We start from the raw sequence: 21,590 nt of genomic DNA on the forward strand, positions 1-21,590 counted from the left end.
AGCCATTGTATTGCAACACAGCTTCCTGCCACAAGCTGTTAGAATGATAAACCTGTGCCAAGTTTTGGTACAATATCACTGCAATTATGCACTGATTCACCTGATTTGTGCTTTTATCCTTTTGTATGTTATGTGTTTGCTTTACAATGAATTGACAATAGGTGGATTTGATTTCAATTCATCTATAAACACTGGCCTAATTGACTACAATGAAACATAATACTACTTATCCTTTACATCATTAATGACTTATTCTTTATATACAAAATACAACAACTTAATGCCAACTATTACACCCAGCAGTGTGTTATGCAGGACTTGAAATAATCCTGTTTATTAAAACAATATTTCTGTTTGACATCCTTTAAAGTGACAATATCCAGTTCTACTTAATTTTAAAGAGTTCCAATGAGGCTCTTTAGTCAGATTAAAAGTATATTTAAAAATTACCATTTTTGACATAAAACATGCTTTTCATTTGTCCAACATTTCTGTATTAAAAATGAATGTTATTAGTAAGTCCGTCGCTATAAGCAATTAATTCCAAGATAAATTAAAATGAGTTTGATCATTTCCATTCTGATGATTTATTTATGATACATTTTATTTATGACTTGGTTGTGTGCGTGTGTGTTTTTTTTTTTAATTCCTATTTCTGTATAGTTTTTGGTTGTTGTCTTTTATTTTGGATATTTGAAATATTTTCCAGTTCCAGTCATAAAAGTTCTTTACAAAATTAAAGCTTATTGTCAACTGAGAGGGTGATGTTGCATTATAATACCATCATAAATACACAGTGTTACTTGAAAATGGTCTCAAAACAACTATACTGTTATTAATCGCAACTATTACCAGGGCAATTTATTGTCAAGCAAATTGCGTTAACATGGCAGGCCTAGTTATTGGTCTGATGTAATACTTTCATCATTAATGTTGTGTTTTCATTAGCTATAAACAGAAAATCATCATAATTAACAGAAGTAAAGGTTTGAACACACTGGTCTCCAACCAATCCACACAGTGTGCTTCACTTAATGAGTTGAGTTACTGGATAATATTCCACTTCACTGAATACAACTTCCCTTGTTATTTCTTGCAGATGACTGTTTTTATTGTCTTATTGCTTCTGTGGCAAAGCTGTGAGTCAGTTGTTTGGTTAGACACAGTTACATAAGAGTCATTTCACAGGAAAACAAGCTTAGCACTCCTCCTCGCTCACCTGACCTGACATTACCCTGTGCGCCCTTTGAACCCTTGGCCAGCGACGTATTTGTGGCATGTTGCGGACAATGCTGGGTGTCAACGTCTCTGAGTCGCTCTCCCCATCGATAGCGGAACCCAAGACGAGATCTGGGATTAGCCTGCAACCAACTACTAACGGCTTCTCAGGCGTGCAACCACTCCCACAACTCGTCCACGTGCTGCCCATGCACATACCTCAAAAGCGAGCACGCTTTGAACACGAGGCTAGCAGCTTCAAACACAAACTGGGCTAGACCCTAATGGACGTTTCGCAGATGTAATTACTTGGGTAAGTGGGGAAAGTTGGCCGGAGAAATGAGAGGGAATCAAATGTTCTACACTTAGTGTGAGTACACACACTGTAATCTTGTGCGACAGCGTTGTACGTTTTATTTTTTTCTGCAACCCACTCGTCTGTTCTGCCCCATTTTCCTTGCAACAATCCCACCCCCATCCTCTTCCCCCTTTACGTAAGACATGTAATCAGCTGAGTGGTTACAGTGAGGGCACACAGCACCTCAGCTCTAAACACTGTTACATCAGCCCACAGAGGGCGAGCTGAGGAGGGCCAGATGCAGGGGAGAGAGAGACAGAGAGAGAGGAAAACCCTGCCCTACTTTCATTGCCAGAATGGCACGAAGGGAACGTGTGGTGTGAGAGGAAAAGAGTCCGAAAGTAGGAAGGGAGTTGGGGCCCGGGGTTCATGTAAGCAGGACTTATCACGTAGAGATACTGGGGCAGTTTGGAAAGCCTGTTGCATAAGACTCTTTCCAGGTCCAGCCTAACTAAATTACTTGTCTGAGATAGGGGAAATGTCTAAACAATGAAAACCACAGCTGAAGTATCATATCTGCGCAGGGAATCTCTGATAACAGCAAACAGGGCCGGCCATTGAGCGCAGACATGCGGCGTGGGCATGGCAAGTCCCAAGGAAAACGAATCCCCTTCATATGTTAAAATGTTTTTCTCCTCTTCCTTTATGCAACCATTTTCTCTTCTTGCTTGTTCCTGGAACATTTAGTGATAGCGATCTAATTAACAAGCAGGCTTTTTTTTTTTTTTCTTATGGAGGGAAAACTCAGAAGAACAGAAAAATAACAGCTCCAGGACTCGGCGTATTAAAAACAGAACTCATGACCGTGTCCATAAAAACTCAATTTCTTCGCCAATGTGAAGGCATTCATTCTGCCAACACTTGGCAGTCGTATTCTGCCCCCTGGGCAAAAGGAATGGCGTACGGATTTTGTATCGGGGCCCTGTTTGCTCCGATTCCGGGTGGATATCAAACCTCATTTGTTTTTAACCAAAGTGAATCTGCTGATGACGATCACCGCCTGGTAAGACCAGCAGAAGCTTGCTCAGACTGGTCTAATTTGCTTATGAAGTTGCAGTTCAAGGACGGATTTACAAATTGATTTTACCGTTGGCATGAATTTATACACAAGAAAGGACTGCCTTGCTTATATCCGTAAAACAACCACGTTGTTGAAAAAATTAATTTATTTAAATGCAAGTTCAGTTTCACAGTTTTTTTCTGTCCAATGGTTAAAGAGCCGAGCAAAAGTATTCATACTGCATTAACTTTTATGTGACAAACACAAACCTCAAAGTCTTTTTTGAGGGGATTTTATATCGGAAGACCAAAACAAATTTACAGACGGATTCAATTCAAATTTAAAAATCCTTGAATGCACATCTACATTTCATATTGGATGCAATAATATAAAAATTTGGGCCAATATCAAAATCAGATATTGGTGTCATATTAGATGACTGATATTTATCGACATTGTATATATTAGATATATTTCACCAACTGTGACACCTGGGGAAAAAATACACCACAGCTACATCATCACCACAGCTACTTAATCTACCCACAATCCTGTGCTGCATCGCTATCACATGACCAAACAAAAACCACATGACCAACGTTCTCCTCTATCCCCATGAAACAAAACCGCAACAAGATGCAAATAAATATCGGTTGTTAATATTAATATCCCGTTTTTATTTATCGGGCCGATACTGATATGTTAAAAAAAATTACTAGCATTGGCCACTACAGATATCAGTGCCGATATATTACGGAGTCCTACAAATTAGTAGGGGCGGAAGTAAAACAGTCACTGTATATGAACAATAAAAATGTAAACATTTTGTACAACTGAAAAAAGGAGCATGTGCTTTTATTTAGCCACCTTTGCAGCTCCTCCAGAGTTATCCGCATCAGCAGAGATCCACCAGTTTGTCTATGGGAAGAGTGTTAGTCCCGCACTCTAGAAAACTATGAGTCACTTCAGAGTGGCAAGAAGAAACACAGGGCAATTGCGCCATACACCCTGTAAAAAGACTTAACAAGACACGGGTTCACCTTGAAGCAGCACAACAACCCTGATCATACACTCAGAGCTACAACAATAATTTAGATCCACCTTCACAGCACCGAATTATCAAATATGTTGAAAACCTGCACAGAGTAAAGTTACCAATTCCTTTCCTGTATAGCACATCAAGACATCATGTGACAGAAAATGAACAAATTCAAAAGAAAAGGCCCCCGCTTCCAATGTGATTAACTTCTCTAGACAATGTGTTCAGCACGTGCGTCTCCCTAGTGCCTGTTGAGTCATTCTTAAAATAAGCTGTCAGTCAGCCAATTAGCCTGAGCTTTCTCCACAGGGAAGATTAACCCTCTTTGTGTATCACTACAGAGCCATTAAGGCCGCTGGGAGCTGTGCAGCTCCTGCTGTTGCCGGTCATGTAAGCTCAGACCGACTCGCCACTCTCTCTCCTAATCTACGGGATCAACATGGGAGGCACAGCGGGGACCTTCTCTCTGATTATTTAGTGCGTCTACTTTCCTCTCCGCTTCCTGTCAGATGCCACTCTGGCTCCTGGCCTCAACACGAGCCAGTTATGTAAGGCCTGTTTATACCATCAGCTATCTGGTTTTATCCGCCTCGGCAGCCCGACACCTCAGTGAGTGACAAAGCCATCTCTGTTCCTATTGGGTAGCAAAGCTTGGATACTCTGCCACCGCCCAGCTGCCCATCCACTGAGATCTACTCCTTGAAGCGGTCACAAGACAGTCACATATTACCCATCGTTTAACGCGTCTTCTCAGAAATATGTACAGGCAACTAGCCAATCAAACTCAGGGAAGTATCAAGTAACAAGTATAAAGTGAACACAACCAGTTGCCCAGAAATAAGCAAACTTCCTTAAAGTGTGACATCTGAAAAAGAGCGATCTTAGGATGTGTTGTGGCAAAAGGAGAGCTGGGATGTTGACGGTATTGATGCCTGGAAACTCACTTAGCAAAATCTTTTTAAAGCTTTCCAAGAGGTGGCCGAGCCGTGAACTTGAACCGATCAGAGGGGGAGGGGGATCAGTCTGGGAAGGGGTAGCTGCGTGCCACAACAAGCCTCTCGAGTAACATTGGCGACACCTGTTTGCTCCTATGAGTTTCAGGGATCTCAAGCAGTGAGAAAGTGTTGAAAAGATGTTCTTAATGCAACGAGGAGCGGAGATGATATACTTCATTAGTCTAATAACAGAAACAGGCTCTCATGAAATAAGCTCATACCTACACAGTGTAGGTACATGCTTGTATGGATCTTTAGGAATGGTAATGGAATTTGATAAGGAGCGTTTAATAATAGAGTGTGTACCGTGTTTTGTTTTTTTGTCGTTATAATTGAGACTTTACCTTTATAATGTGATCTGATTATTTGGAAAGTCTTAATCAGTAATTCAGATTTTATCTCAGTCGTTCTTCAAATAGGGAAGACAAGAGAACAGGCGTTTCCTGTAAAGTGTCTTCCATGCTTTACCTGGAGCTGACACACGGACACGTGGCTGCAGGATGTTCATATACACAAACACACCTTTCACACTCCCCACAGACCACCTGGCTTCAGTATGCGGAAAGCCCTAAAGAATACAAGAGTGCCACACCTTTCTGCAGACGGCCTTCTCCATGGACAATGGCTTTACAATTTCTAAGAGCTTTTAGCCATTTAGCGATCTTTGTAGGAATTTTGTGAAGAATCTTACAAGTGTACGTAATTTCTCACCGTGTCTGATAAACGATTGCCCCTAAAAAGCATTTATGTCACCTGCAGATACAAAAAAAATGGTTAGTTGGAAGAGAAACGATTTTCACTAAGTGCCGACGTCAACGGCAGCCAGTTTCAACCCTTTGAATGAAGTACGGAAGACCCGTCAGGCAGACAAAAGTCAGGAACGGAAACCCTGTAGCTCAGAGAAGAGACGTTAATGTAGTTTGGCTCTAAGCCAATCAGTGATTTATAAACCAGCAGAAGTATTTGAAAGAGCCGTTGTTGCATCAACTTTGCAGATGCCACAGGTCTTCTGGTTCTGGTCTGCTGTGCATCCCCAAACCAGAACCAAAGAATGCAGATGCATGGTTCAGTTTCTATGTTCTACTAATCTGAAAACTGCAAAACTGCTGAAACACTGAGTTGCTTTAAATCAAGCCCAAAAAGCAACCTGTTTAGAGCTGCCTTTGAGTAGCAATGAGTGGAAAAGTAATCATTATATTTGATCTGTATCTGCTGAATCAGTTTGATGATGGCATTTGACAAAATATAACATTCATGGCTTGTTTCATCATTGATTTCCCTCGGAAGCGCCGGTCAAAGCAGCTGGGGCGGGAGAGGGAAGTCTGGGCCTCTGCCCAGGCTGCTGCCTCTACGATCCGACCACAGGTAAGTGGAAGGTAACGGACGGATGGAGGTAGAGTTGCATATCATCAAGAAAATTGCAATATTATTGCTGAAATATCACAATGCTGACATCTGTTCAAATGATTCCACATTTTCCTTTCTTCTTCATTTTTTTGTCCCCACAATTAAGGTAAAGGGTTTGTTCAAGGTAAATGAAATATAGCAGCTTTGATGGTTATGTCATTGCTTTATGAAGTTTATTTTGTTTTGTGCTTCTTCATCGACCATTTGAAACATTTTTGCAGCATGTTCTAACCACAGGAACAAAGATGAAGAAACCATAGCAACCAGTTGTAATAAACAGCGTTTTGTACGAATATTAAATGTGGATACTTTTGAAATTGTGATACATTTCAATTATGAAATACAGAAAAAACAAGTGACAGATTGTCAGGCGAATAAAATCAAAGAAGAATGAATAAATCAAGAGCCGAGTTGCTTGTTTTCTTCTTGAGGAGTGGTTTTAATCAACAGCTAATGATGTCATTTGTTGCTAAATACTTGGCGGATGCATTTCAGATGCTCGTTATCCTCATTTTAACAGTTTAGTCTCAAGTTATAGATGTTAGTCGCTGCCATTTCCTTCCAGCGATAAAAGCTAATTACACGTACCCTACAAATCACAACATTATGAGGAGCAGCGCTCGCTAACGGCCCATCTTTCATGTTGATTCTCAGCAGCTTTCACAAATTCCTTTGAAGAATGGCCCCCGAGACGCTTTCTTCCTGTCTCAGCGTGATTTTTTTGTTTTTCGGTGAGAACTGCAGCGGCGACGCGCTTGGCTGAAATCAATCCGTCACCCCTCCGAAGCAAACAACCGGAGCAGAGTTGGCAAGTGGGTGTGAAGTGGGCGGAGCATCACGAGCGGCGCTCCATTATTGCCAAACATGCTGCTGAAACTCTCCGGTTCTGTGATTCTAACACATTTTGTTACAGGATGTGGTGGCGTGAGCGGTTGACTTCTTAAAGGCTGAAGGGTGGTGGGGCGGGGGAGGGGTCTTCGTCTTTGGCATCAAACTGTTTAATGAAACTGTCTTCTTTTTTTTTTTTTTCTTCCTGCCTCGCCTTCAATTTCTCACTGTCTGAACGCTGGCCTTGTTCACATGAGTTGGTTTTTAAGTGCGCCACAATCTCTGCACACCTGTGAAGTAAATAATTTGGCTGCTTCCCTGTAACTCATCTGGGTTGGACGCACAAAATCCAGTTAGTCAGGTTCCAGTGACATGCCTTCAACCTTTACCGGTTAAATCCCAGCTGGTCACATTTCACAAGCTCAATTCTGGCTCGTTTCAACCTGAACTCAAGCTCTCACTTAAGCTTTTTTTTTTTTTTTTTACATGTACTCTGTCGGTGTGTAACAGAGATAGATTACATCATTGTTTTATTAGTGTTTATTGTGTTTTCTGCTTCTTAATAAAATCGACCATTTGAAGCATCTGTGCAGCATGTTCTACACACAGGAACAAAGACGAGGAAGAAACCGTAGCAATCAGTTGTCATAAATAGAGTTTTGTTTTGTTTTTTCCATTCAGGCAACAATGGGCCCCTCTGTCCTGAAAGCGGGGCATGCAACCAGTTGTTGTGCAAGACAGGAAAATGTGATGGATCTGCTGATACATGGAGTTTTTATTTTACTCTGGATTACAGATAATATTTATACAAAGCTCGATTGTAGCACGATGTTGTTCAAGAAAATATCAGTTAATTTCATGCACACACAACTTTGGTACATTTTTTTCAGTTAAACAAAACGCTGAACTTTTCTGCAAGACATCCTGTAATATACATGCAAATCATTTGTGGGTAATTATTTTTGATAGTCAAATCATTGATTCAAATAAAACCTTCCTTGATAATGTACTGTGCACATTTAGAAAATTTTCATATTGTTGAAGACCAATAAAGAAACTTTTTTTATTTTACATCAGAAATGTACTAAAATAGCATGCCATGTGCTGCACAGAAAATTAGGTCTTTTGCATCAAATTCTGATTTGTGGCCAGGCTGGTTTTGCTGAGCTCAGCATTCAGCTAATCTCCTCTCTCGCTTCTTCTCCTCACAATACCTCATAGATTCCTCGTCTATGAGGTCAGATCAGAGTTTGTTGAGAAGTCTAATAGTGATTTAATGGTCAATAAAGGAGGAATTTGTGCTTTAGGAAAATGTGGTCAGGTCCCACATCATGCTGCAAAATGACTTCAGGATCATAAAGCTCATCAGCAGTGAGCCGTTAAGCTGGGCAATGTGGCTTAAAAATAAAAATCTCCAATTTTAAATTGATTCCTCCCTCCCCCCTTGTTTTCTTTTCTAATGAAAGATATTACAGAACATTTTAAATATCTTATTGTCCCTCTGAGGGTTCTGTTCAATCACTCCTTCTAGGACTTGCATGACAGACTAATAGGATGAGGCTATATGAATTTTATGACTACATGACTACGTTATATAGTCAAAATGATCAGAAATAAAGTGCAATTCTACCAATAGAACATTTTAAGAGAAAAAAATGGTTTTAACAAGAAAAAAGGCTTCTATAGAGTTACCAAGATCTGACATAACCAGCTCAGTCTGAGTGGTTTTCTTTGAAACAGACTCAGTCGTTTGCTTAATCGATCCAAAGTCGTGCTACCGATAATAATTTGATGCTGATGTGTCAAAAAATTAAATACTTCCCTTTTTGTAAAACTGATGCCAAAGAACGACACTCGACATTCCTCAATAACTTTTTTGTTACTTTTCGTGTGGAAGCATCTGTAAAATTGCAACTTTATTTTTATAATATTACAACTATATTCTCATAACATTATGACTTTATTTTTGTAATTAACAATTAAATAAATTGTAGCCTGGTGTTAATATTCTGCAATAGATAAAAGAAGCTGTAAATGGAAGAAGTGGTAAAGCATGCTTGTCAAACAAGATGGCGGCTCTGTGCGTGCTGACATCACTCTGGCCTGTTAAAACACAAGAAGTGCATTGATGGGGGCGGAAAAGAGGAAAAAAAAAAAAAATCAGCATTTTCCAAAAATGAAAACTTCAAAAACCAAAATTTCAGCAAATTTCTGGATTAAAAACCCTTTTTGATCATCCATCATTTTGGAAAAAATCTAACTTTTTGTAGAAACAATAATAGACTTTAAATAGCTGCTATAAACAAAATGAGAAATAGAAATAAAGAGTTTTAATTTGAGATTTAAATGAGTAAAGTACTTTTTTGATGATATTATAATTTCTTGAGCTGCATGTGGCAACACCAAATTCTAATATACAACTTCGCTCCAAAATACAGTAAAGAGCTGCTGCTGTTGTATTGAGGTTCCAGATCACTCAGGTCTTCTGGTTCTGGTTCTGCTGTGCATCAGGAGAACCAAACATGGAGAAGCAGCATTCAGCTTCCTATACTCTACTACTCAGGAACAAACTTCCAGAAAACTGCAAAACTGCTGAAACACTGAGCTCCTTTAAATCAGGGCTAAAAGCCCACCTGCTTAGATTAGCAGTAACTAGAATATTGATCAACATATTTAATCATATTGATGATTTTGATGATGGCACTGAACAAAATCATGTTTATTGTCATAATTGGTAAATTTTTTATGATGTAAAGCAAATTTGAACTGACTTGTTGCTGAAAAAAAAAGATAAAATGACAGTCAAGTCCTAAAGTTTCACAGAAGCAAGTCAAAGATCAGGCTGCAAGAAGTGATGTTTTCTCAAGTCGCACCACAGAACCTACTGAAACCAAGTCTGTGGGTTGGATCTTTCACTGCCCTCTTCCCATCAGCAAAGCATGACCCAGTTAAGATTCTGGCAGGAATGCCAGGCGGCCCGAGGCGCTGGGCATCACTCTTCCAGGCAGCGCTGCAGCTTATGTAACTGGGAGTCAAGCCAGCGTACACCTAAGAAAGTCAGGCCCCGTCAGGTAACAGCAACATGCAAATGGAGAGCGTATTATGCAAGATAGCCGGCAACATCACACACACTGCACAAAACCACAAACCAAAATGCCTTGATAGATGGTTTTACGAGCAGCACACAAACACGCACATGAAGCATGCACAGACACACCGGTGCAGGCCAGCAGTACACCCTGCGACGCTGAAATAATTTTATTGCAAACAGTGGCTCTCTTGTCCTGAAAACTTCCGTCTGCCTAACTCCCAGAGAGTTAGGGTTGCCTTGGTAACCCCTGGTGAGCCGCGGGGAAGCAATGATGCGTTTGTCTGCACAGCTTGGAACTTTCCCAGAAATCTCGTGTTCATGCTTTTGACTTCTTTTTTTTCCTCCACCACAAAACAAAATATGAATAAAAAAACAAAACAAAACAAGTCAAGGTACTTTCCTACACCTGGCTGTAGATTGACCACAATATTTCCTGAACCTGAAAGGTGTGCGCAGCAACATATCTGAGTTCAGATTCTAATCATGCCTTACCAACTGGAATGCTTCGAGGAGTCATGTAATCAAAACACACGAACACACACACACACACACACACAAATGCTTAACCCCGACTGAAATGTCACACCCACAGAGAGTACGCATGAACTCAGTAACCTGCGCTCACCTGGATGACTGTGTTTCCACCCTCCAGCAGTGCGATGGCCAGCAGGATGCTCTCCTGGAAGATGCGGTCACTGGTGGCGTTCATGATGAGGTCGATCACCAGGTCGGAGGCTCCTTCTTTGTCAAGGTGGCACTGGACCTCGGCCAGACTCAGCTCCCCTCGACCCCCGATGCCGGCGCTCACCACTGGAGGCGAAGAAGTCAAACTTATCAGAATCCACATCTCAACATCGCTCTATTAACCCTTCAACAAAGTTTTTACCAAAAATGCACTGAAAAGTAGCTCATATAATGAGCTCAGCAGTGTTTGCCAATTGCAGCTGGCTAGTCTGAAGGAGCCGAGTGGTGGTGCTAGGTTTTGGATGCCTGGTTGGTTGCCAATGGAGATAAAATGGTTTTTCAAACATGCATTAAAAACATTTTGTCGAACATTTTTTGAAAACGTACATACAGTGGCAGTTTTTTTATATGGGCAGTTGCCCAGGGTGGCATCAGAAATGGATGGGGCACCCAAGAAGGAAAAAAATAAATACATTAGATGTCCACTAAAAGAGTTTGCAACTAGTGGAATGCATGTGTAGTGGAGTAAGTTTCACTTATTTGCTTTTGAGTACTGGTCAGCATTGCCCGTTTCTGCTATAACAAAAACAAAAAACAAACAATTGCTTGCATTGGTGGGGGTGCAGAAGAATTAAGGTCTTGCCAAGGGCAGCATTCCTCCAAGAACCACAACTGAGTACATATTTATATTTTACACTGACACAGTCAGACATACTGATCAATCTTGATTAATTACTAGAGTGTCATTAATCTGATGACATTTTTTAATTGATTGACTTGTTTACACATAATCTTAAGGGAGTGGCACATATTGACATTCATTAGCTCTGAGTCAATTCTTATTTTGGACTATGTTTCAATAAGCTCTGCACATGTAGAGACTGAATTTTTATGTAATTTGTCTCCCATTTATCTTTGAAAAATTGGGTAAAGTCCCATCAAATGTGATGAACAGCATCTCTGACTAGATGGACTGCCCTGTATTTCATCTTTAGCCATCATCCCATCAGCGCTGACCACCCTCCTTATCCCATCTTTGCTGAAGTGAAGCTTTTCCACAGCATGATTCTGCCACCACCGGAATTCACAGCGAGAAAATAAACTTGCCCCTCGGTCTTCATGATGCCGTTTCTTCACTTATGTTCGCCAACAAACCTCTGAGACGTTCCCAAAATGTCTGCATATTATATATGAAGAGTTGTTAAATTGAAAAGAGGAGGCTAAGAAATGGATCTTTGGATTTCCATTTTTAAACTCCTTTTTTTTAACCATTCATCATCTTTCTCAATCTTATCATGCACTAGTTTATGTTGGCAAAATCCAAATAAAATAGGTTTATTTGGATTTTATATGTTAGCCAAAAATCTGGTCAATAATACTTTACGTTCTAGTAAGATTAGATCAACTTGGAAAAACCACCAACCCTCACTAAGTCGACTTTAGCGTGTGATCAATTTGCAACTGTTGACTTATATGTATTGTAGTACGGTTAGTCCATATGAATGTTTGTATTTTTTTTCTCTTTCATTATAGTCTTCTGTTTTATGCTGTGTGACATTCTGTTGTGTGTGTGTGTTTTCTTTTTTTTTAAGTTTCCTAAACAGGAAACTTAAAAAAAGTTTTGAAAATGACAATATGTTCTCAATCAACTTATCTGGTTAAATAAAATGGAAACATTTACACCAGTGGTTGTAATGTGACAAAACGGGGAAAAAGTTCATGAAGTGTGAATATTCTCGCAAGGCACTAAAAGTAAGAAACGAAACAAAAGTTAAAAGAACGGAATAACCAGATAAATGCACGATCAAAACAAATAAGGCAACATGTGGTCCCTTTATTAGAGGAGGTTGCAATTAAATGATCTATTTGGAGTGGAGGTTTACAGACTGACTCATGCGCTCAGACGCCACACACAAACCACAAAACTACAAGTGCCTTTAATCCACGGAGGTATTTTAATTCCCGCTGCTGCCGCCATCCGACGCACGCAGCGGAGGGAGGAACCGGTGACATAACGGCACCCATCAGAGCCATCTCTGGCTGGGTAGGCGGGCTGAATCAACAACGCGTCCCGTTCTGCACAGCGCTTGGAACGCCGGTCTCCTGGCAACGACACGGCCAGCGTCGGGCCAAGGAGAGAGCCTTGGGAAGGCTTAAAAGGAGCGCAAGGTCACTGGTGTGAATTAGGTCCTCTGTTTTCTCTGTGTGTTACAGACGAAATGATGCAATATGAGCCATTTTATTCGAGGTAAGCCTAACCACAGAAGGATGACTGGACGGCAGTTTCCCCCTGCGTTTGTGTTCTGTTTATTCATCTGAGAATCTGATTTGTGAAGAAAATGTGTGATGTTGATCGGCAGACTCGACCCACAGTCTGTTCCCTGCTACCCACTGGAAAGAGTCAGCATTATCTGTATCTTTTCTGTGTAATCTGTGTAACCGACAGTCGTTTCCGACATGAAACGACTCAAAACAACTCTTTGATGTCAAATTTACAATTAATTTCCTTCTCAAATTTACTCAGGGAAAGCCAGTTTTGAAGCACAAACACTCAACTGCAACAACTGTCATAGTGCAAAAAAATAAAATAAAATAAAATAGGTAGCTTATAAGAAACTCAATTGATATATCTTTAAAATATCACTTCCATACTCATATCAATGCATTACAAAGACCAAGACTTGCATTGCACTTTTAAATGATAAAGGAATTGGAACATCTTGACTAAACTTCCCCTTCTAGTGAGCTCTTTGAGATTTTGCACGTTTCACTTTTGCTAATCAAATCGCGCATTGGACTGCCTAAAAAAAAAAAAAATCTCTTTATACAACATCCATATTATGGCTTCAGATCTGGAAGACAAAAGAAAACTCATCTGTTCTAGAAATATCTACGTATTGATTGAAAACTTCCTTAGTTGCAGTACATGCTGTCGCATCACACAGTTTATCAGTTTCCCCCCACCCCCATAATGTTTAACTCACATGTGGGTGATTTTCCTTGAGCTCCGGGTGTGAGTGGGCCGTTGCTGTAGGATGTGAGGCTCTCTCTCCTCTGACCGGGTTTAATGTTGCCATAGTACCGGTTGACCAAAATTAGACGCAAAGCCTCACCCTGTTGGAGAAACTCGGCATTAGGGTGAAAAAAAAGAAAGAAAGAAAAAAAACATTCTGTTGAAGCAATTTAACTCCAGTCCAACTTATTGCAACAATGTGGCAACAAATTTAACTAAAAATCCCACAAGACAAAACTATTAAAAACAAATGGCTACACAGAAAACAACTTTTTTTTTTGGATTGCATGAGCAATATGTAGATTTTTGTCATTACTGATCAACACTACTCTTCAGATGATCAATGTGAAGAAGGATCTGAGTCAACTGACTCCATTTTTATATGGTTCCTTTTAGATTTTGTAGCTGTAAAACATTTTTATATCCATCTGTTAAGTAAACATGCTCAAATCTTCCATATGATCCAATTTAATTGTACATTATCTTATGAAAACTTTCTATTATACTGTCTATTTTTGAAAACATCACAATTTGGGCTGGTTGACTCCTACAAAGTTAGGAAAATAAGCAAAAAAAATGGAAGTATGTCATCTTGTCTTGAAAAGCTAGCCAAGAGTTAGCCTCAGATATCATAGCATGCATCCTCAAGTTTTTTTTTTAATTTGTATTTGCTGGCGTCACAGCTAACTTGAGTGATTTTCCATTTTCTTCCCACTGCCACCTGAATAGCCTTTATTTGACTGAATAAAGCTATAAACTTAGCCTTCACCTTGACCTTGCAGTTAGCTGGAAGCTAACCTCAAGCTAGAAGCTAACATCGAGGCGAATGTGGAACTGGGGGTTGAGAAATTGTTAAGTGTCGGTAAGTCAATAAGACTTAATTAGATGATAACTTGTAGGCTTGAGAGAAAGTAAAATAGTCGTTTTAGTAAACATCTACACCGTATATGGCTATTTTGGAGAAGAGATAACCACCTTCTTAGCACATGAAGAAATTACAATATTTTAAACGACAAACTTGTAGAGATGAGACCACAATGAGGCCTCTTTCCCCCCCCACAGCTCTTTCCTGGATCGGTGGAGAACACAGTAGCACGGTGGCAGCATTGAAGGATTCTTTGTAAAACCACCGCGTTTATCGGTAAAAAAGATTGAGAACCGCAGGTGATGTCCTCTCCCGCTGATCTGCCTCACATGTTGCATTCAACAGAAGTGTCAGCGGAGTGAATGGGCGCCATGCTGTGGAAGCAGCGTGACCGTGAGCGCTTCGCAACAGTTAGTCAGCTGCTGTCGCATGGCAAAAACAGGGATGGGAGTCTTGGACCAGACCACGGCAAAACACTTTACCTACCCTCCTCTGGTCCTCCACTTGCTTCAGTGGCTGGTTGGGATCAAGCTCCTTAAAGGTGTTGTGAGTAAGCAGAAAGCATTGAAATAAGAAAAAAGTAAATAAAAGAAAAGTTTGGAAAACTGGAGGGATTGGGGGGCAAATAATTAAGAGAACAAAACAGGTGGGTTAATCCTGTGCAAATTAGTTACTTTACAAGCATGCAGGAAACGGGGTGCAGATTCGATCATGCAGTTAAGAGGGAAGTGGTTGTGTCAGGGAAGATGTGAGGTTGAGTCAAACTCATGCGAGGTTTCATGCAAGGGAGGACAGCTATTCAGTCTAAAAGCAAGCAGCACCTGCAATATTTTTAACGGGGGCAGTTTGTGGTTCATCCTGTGACACACAAACATTAAAAATATCACACCGTCCAATCTCAAAATTTTTACTCATGAAAAGCTCAGCACAATCTCATGCCCACAGCACGACGTGGGGCAATTTGTCGCACTTCCATCGCCCTCCCCCCCAAACATTAGAAACTGATACAGTAGCAAGATAAAAGTATTTACATGACAGAATGCCAAGCTGCCCTGAGGGGAGTAAACATAAAACAAGATAAAATGTGCAGGTGATCCGAGTTACTCACACGCACGGTTGCAACAGTTTGGCATGAAAAATACCTCATTCATGCTTCCAAACCCCAGCTGTACTGGCATGAAACTGGAGTTTGGCCAAACACCAAAGACCCGGGGTGACTCGGGCGGAGTCGTAGAGGTGGATGGGGGCAATTCAAAGACAAAACGCACGAGAATGGGCAGGGATTCTTATCTGCCTAGATGAAGAGATGTGAAACACCAAGCACGAATGTGGCGGGATGGAACCGGTATATCACGAATGACCCGAATCGTCAGGCAACATCATCTTTAAAAACACACCTCTGCAGGGACTTCGGGTTCAGGCGGAGGTGCCAGCTGATTGGAGATAAAAGGATGATGTTAGTTAAGGCGGGAAGGGGTTAATTTTCTTGTGTTGTTCTTGCCTTCAACGTGCATCGCCCTCTTTAAAAAAACAAAACAAACCCTCATCATAATATATCTATACAGGTCTACCGGATTTCTATAATCCACTAACATGCACGACTGGACTTAATGTGCATGGCTTGGAGCAAAGGGTGGAAGAGAACATTGCATCGTTTTCACGGCTTTACTGATGAGAAAACAGATGAGAAGCAGCATTGACCTGTTGCGGCAAGAAAGCAGAAGCTCTGTGAATTGAGGGTGGGGGGGAATGCTTTGTCTTCTCTTTTGCATCGACTTTGGTTACGGTGCAACACGGTAGTGTGCGTTTAGTGACCCGGTTCCCTTTTAACCTCCTGCCCATCCCAAACAATGACACTGCAAAGTATTAGCAAAACACACGATATGCATGCAATCTGCACCAATTTATGCACTGATGTGTTGCTCTTGTACAGATACAGCAAAAACGTAAGAAGGAACAATTTGCAAAGTGGTGGCAAAAGAAGGTGAGATGAAACTAGAGCTTTGATGATAGCAAAAATATAAAAAAAAATTTAAAAAAACCCCAGAGAAAATAACCACAGATAACCTCGCCTATCATGTTCAGAACGTGCAAAACCGAGTTACACAAGTCGTCTAATTTTAAACATCTCCAGATATATTCAGCAAAAAAAAAAAAAAACAAACAAAAAAAAAAAAAACAAACCACAGGAAAAGGGAAGAATTAAAAACATCAACTTATAATTTTGGGCTTTGCTTTCAACTGAATGCAAACAAAAAAAAAGAGAAGAAAGATCATAACATTATTGCATTCAGGGGTGGACGATATGGACTTGAAGTTTTATCACGATATTTTGTGGTATCATCACGATAACGATAAAAGTTACGATAACTATTCATTACTTCTTTTTAGATGACTGTATTGCTGCAATAGTGTGTCGCAGCAATCATCGACACACAGACACAAATGCTGCTCTTGGAAAACATTCCCATTTTTAATGCGCGTCTTGAGGACATGAAGTGTGATTTGTATCACTGAACTGCACACACCAATTGCATTTAATTGTATTTTCGAACTTATTTATATTTTTTTATGCTCACGTTGATCAGAGAAAATAAATAGTGAAACTAGCAATCCTGACAATATGGACAGTTCTGGAAGCTTTTTAACATCTGTTGGACTTTATCACGATAATAATAAATCAAAATTTTTATCATAAGAAATGTATCATGATACATGATAACTGTTACAATAAATGCTCACCCCTAATTGGATTACATTATTATTATTAATTAAAATCTGGAAATAAAGAAAGCCGCTGGGAAAAGTAATAATAAAAAAAAACTTTAAAGCCCCTTAATAGTTATTTAAACTGAAATTAATTTAGCACCTAACAGATACAGTTGCACAAACGACACTCTTCGGTGTGGAATTTGTTACCGACAGAAGAACAAAGCAAATTTCAGAAAAAGTTCAAAAGGTGTAAGAATCTTTTAGAGAGGAAATCATTTTCAAGAGACACGTCCGGCTGTTGTTTCAGGTGCCGTCAACAGGAAGTGGGACTTTACGCTAAATTGAAGTTTAGCGTATTAGAGGTAGGTTGCTCCTCTTCATGTGTTCATATTTCATCACATTTTGCAAGATTGCAAAAATGTTCCACTTATGCTACAAGTGATGCATACAGAGACTGAGTTTTTAGTTACGCAAACTGTGCTAACTGTGCTAACTGTGCTGAGCGCAAAGCTAATAAACAGCTTAAAATGTCAACCCGAGTCATTTTGTCTTTGCTTTGAAACATGTTTTACTGTGGAGCTGTGCAACGATGATTGCTCGCTCTCACACAATCTGTTCTGTCCTGCCTCTGGTTCAAATGTAAATAACAATGGATAAGAGAAAGGAGTCTGTGCATTTTCAATAAATTAATAAGATATTAAGAAAATCTAACCCCCGAAAAAGTAAAGCTACTTTGAATGAATGTATAGAATGTTACATAGCACATAACTAGATTCTGAAGTGTGCAAAAAGGGAAAAAAAGAAGTGTTTTATTTTATTTTTTTAAGAGTAAAGGAAATGTATTTTCATTCTTTCAAGTGGATTTTGTTTCTACGGAGAAATCATTCCCATTACCTTGACTGCAATTGTACATTTTCAGTGATGCAAAGAGAGCACTCTAACTTTTGTTTTTTTTTTTTTATTAAATCATCTTTTTAAACATATATTTATTTATTCAAGAGAAAAAGGAACCTGCTATAATCAAAGTCAGAAATTTACAAAATTAATGAAGGGTGCAACTCTAATTTAAAGAAACACACTGACTGACACTGGCTCTTTTTCTAGTTACATGAGGGGGACATTTCAATCACAAATAAGATCAGAATTAGTTTACATACACACATGCACACACACAAACTTGGGGGCTGGGTATGTGGAAAAGTAAACATTGAGAACCCAGTTGTGCCACTTAATGGTGATTAATTGTGCAACTGGACAGGAATTTCCCTGCATGAAGTCTTCTTTAGCGTCAACAATCATTTCCACAGAAACAATTTCATGCATCGTGCAAGTGACTGAAGGCACATTCAGACTCTGTCAGCGTGATCGAGTTTAATGCCTTCTCCAATTTTGTCGTGCGGATGTTCATCGTTTGAGTAATCCGGCCCCTTTTACTCGGCCAAAATTGCATCTGCGACACTTTTAGCTATAAAAACAAAAAAGATGCTTCATCATTTTGACTTGACCTCCTTAGATTCTTAGCATCATATCCACTCATGTTTCCTGCTGACTCTAAATTGTCTCAAAAGTAGTGGTGGGGAAAAAAAAAGTGATGCAAAGAATCACAGCGGCAAAAACAGCTGACAAAAAAAGATGTTTGAATCTCTTGAAGGGGCCAAAAATAGCAATTTTTCTCCTTTTTGAAACATGAAAGCCTTCAGCAATAAAATGTTAAAGTAAGGAAAAAAATAATTCTGCAATCTTCAAGCATCAAGTATCTACTGATCAAGTGTAGTAAATCCTCGCCTCTGTAGTAGTAGTTTAAATCAAGGTTCAACATCCTACATCTGCAGCCCTTTTAATACTTTTCATGACACAGAATCCCACATTACTGATAAGTTTAAATTCCAGAGATAAAAACGGGGGAAACCTAGATTAAAATATTGTTGCCACTTGTGCAACTTCTGCTTGAGAGCTGGATTGAGGCTAAGATGTGAGCAGCCTCAGGTTAAGGAAACTACGACCAGGGCTTCACGTTGTAGTGAAACATCTAGAGCTCCCCCCATTGACTGAAAGGAAAAACTGCTGCCCAAAACTTAAGAATTGCCTGCAAGCAGAAAAGTTAAAAACTCAGTACATTAGGAAAAAGGTAGAACTTTTGAACATAAATTTAAAGACTGAAGAACCTGTAGCTGAATTAAAGAGATGAGAACACTTTAAAAGTGAAAAAAAAAAAAAAAAAATTAAATTCACATTGAAAAATCTGAGTCTAAATTGTGCTAAGAAAAATAAATGGGAATGTAAAAACAAGGAACACACACAAGCATAATCAACTTTACAACCTTGGCGTGAAGCCCAAACATGTTCATTAAAAGAACAGAAAAATAAATCAGGATGGTTTTACGTGGTTTCTCCCTGGCTAAGATGTCATCATGTTATTGCAGGAAAAATTAAATGCAACCTGAGGGGGAAAAAAAAATCATAATTACTCTGCCTCATCCAATTCATCCAGCATTCTGGCTGAATATGCAAAATCTGGTGCATGGACTGGGCAAGAGGCTACAAGAAGCGTGAGGCAGACAGTCAGACAGTAGTGAAACTAACAGCTGCACTCATTCCTGGGGTTCTTGGCTTGATGTTTGGGTTTGGGAGGGGCCTAAGCTCGTGTGTGTGTCTGTGTTTGTGTGCGTGTGTATATGTGTGTGGTGTGGTCGGTCAGAGAGCAGCATCGGGTTAAACACTTGTGTTACGCAACAGGTACAGGGATGGTGTAACTTGTAGTTAGCGCAGGATGAGAGCAAGAAAGCATGAGTAAACTCTTGAGTTACCGCTAATGGGCAGAGAGTTGCCAAAACAAAGCGCTGCTCTGGGAGATAAACCTTTTTTTTTTTTTTTGGAAAGTGGGGATTTCCAACACTTCTGCACCAAACAGCCAGTAACAGGGAGGAAAAGGAAGCAGGGAGAGCAAAACAGCAGCAACATGGTAGAGAAACTGAGAGCATGCCGCTTCCTGCAACTCTGGAAAGACCCTTTCCAATAAATACGCTCCATTTCCACGTCTTCGACGAGTCCCTCGTACTCAGCACTCTCTTGTATTGTTTTTTTTTTTCACTTCTCAATGTTTTGAGGTGGTTTTAACAGGTTCTGCACGGAGTTACACAAATTCTACCGCTCTGACGGAGTGTTCTTTCAGTTTTGATGCATTTAACGAATTCGGGAGAAACCAGTTGGTGGCTTGAGATTATGCAGCCTTTGCCGTCAGCAGCATGAGCAGAGCATCCACTTCGATCCAATTTCTAGAGCTGCCGTTTGTGCCAACGTCTAGGAGGCAGACACACTTTGAATTAATGATACATTACGTTTTCTATATTTTTCTGTATATTTGTGCAGAAAAACATGTGGGCGTAAACGCGAGGAAACAAAGCACATTTTGTGAAACGAGCTGTGAAGAGTGTCTGTCACTCTTGATGTGCACCTGGTTCGCTTAGTGTGTGTTCAGTGTGAAGATGGATGTAGATGAATTACTGCTTCAGCACAGGGTACGTTACTTTTAGGTGCTCCCTTTTCATTTTTTTCATAATATTTCATCATGTACGACTGTCCATAGAGGTCAAATAATTAGAAAAGATTATGAAGTTGAGAAATTTGTGCCTGGAAGATAACTAAGAAAAAAATATATATATGTATGAGTACTAAAAAAAAAAAGACTGACATGGGGTTAAATGTGCTCAATGGAAGATTAATTTGAATCCTACAAGGAAATATTACAACTGGCTGATGAGTAAAGAAATGTTTTTGATTTTAATGTCTGTTAAACTACAGCAACTGCTTAAATGGACCAATGGGAAAACTTTCAATATTCTCCAAAAAGTATTGAGCATATTTCACAAGCATAAAAAACACTAATCACTGTTGATCATATCGCACATTCAAATATGCCAAGTAGCTACACATGTGCAAGCAGGACAGACAAACATATTGGATCGTTTGAACTAGAAAATGTCGATAATATACTATATATAATATATATATATATATATATATATATATATATATATATATTGTATAATACTAATATACAAGCAACTCTTAATAATGTAAGCAAACACGGAACAAGGAGGGATGAACTAATGAACTAAGCGGCTGACACTGTCGCAGATGGGATTGCGAAGCTCAAAAAGCCTAAAGGGCGATAATGTCTATTTTGTTAGTGGGAGACAGATCAATGAACGTCACAATAGTAAGTAAAATGATCAACCTCAGCCACATCCATTTCATCATCAAAGGCAATCAGCTGCAAGAGAGAAAGTATAGGAGGCAGACAGTTAGTAGAGCTTGTTAGTGAGTTGAAGCTCCCGTCACAAATGTGCACATGGAAAGCTTTTTAACAACAAAAACATA

At 39.7% G+C, this 21,590-nt stretch overlaps 1 protein-coding gene across 14 annotated transcripts in view; it reads right to left on the reverse strand.

Annotated features, from left to right (window-relative positions):
* LOC106936350 (inositol 1,4,5-trisphosphate receptor type 1-like) overlaps positions 1-21,590 on the reverse strand; it is a 95,546-nt gene that overhangs the window by 43,385 nt on the left and 30,571 nt on the right. For 6 of the 14 annotated variants that reach the window (XM_015017285.1, XM_015017290.1, XM_015017286.1 and 3 more), the window contains 5 exons: positions 21,448-21,483; positions 15,896-15,931; positions 14,985-15,032; positions 13,605-13,734; positions 10,562-10,746 (listed from right to left, as the gene is read on the reverse strand). In XM_015017285.1, coding sequence (XP_014872771.1) covers positions 10,562-10,746; positions 13,605-13,734; positions 14,985-15,032; positions 15,896-15,931; positions 21,448-21,483 — 435 coding nt within the window. The remainder of the gene's footprint in view (positions 1-10,561; positions 10,747-13,604; positions 13,735-14,984; positions 15,033-15,895; positions 15,932-21,447; positions 21,484-21,590) is intronic. The other 8 variants (XM_015017296.1, XM_015017298.1, XM_015017297.1 and 5 more) reach the window with 5 other exon arrangements.

The sequence above is a fragment of the Poecilia latipinna genome, unplaced genomic scaffold (assembly GCF_001443285.1).
Source record: "Poecilia latipinna isolate Pla-1442-1.1 unplaced genomic scaffold, P_latipinna-1.0 Scaffold2123, whole genome shotgun sequence".
In the NCBI taxonomy this organism is placed as follows: domain Eukaryota; kingdom Metazoa; phylum Chordata; class Actinopteri; order Cyprinodontiformes; family Poeciliidae; genus Poecilia; species Poecilia latipinna.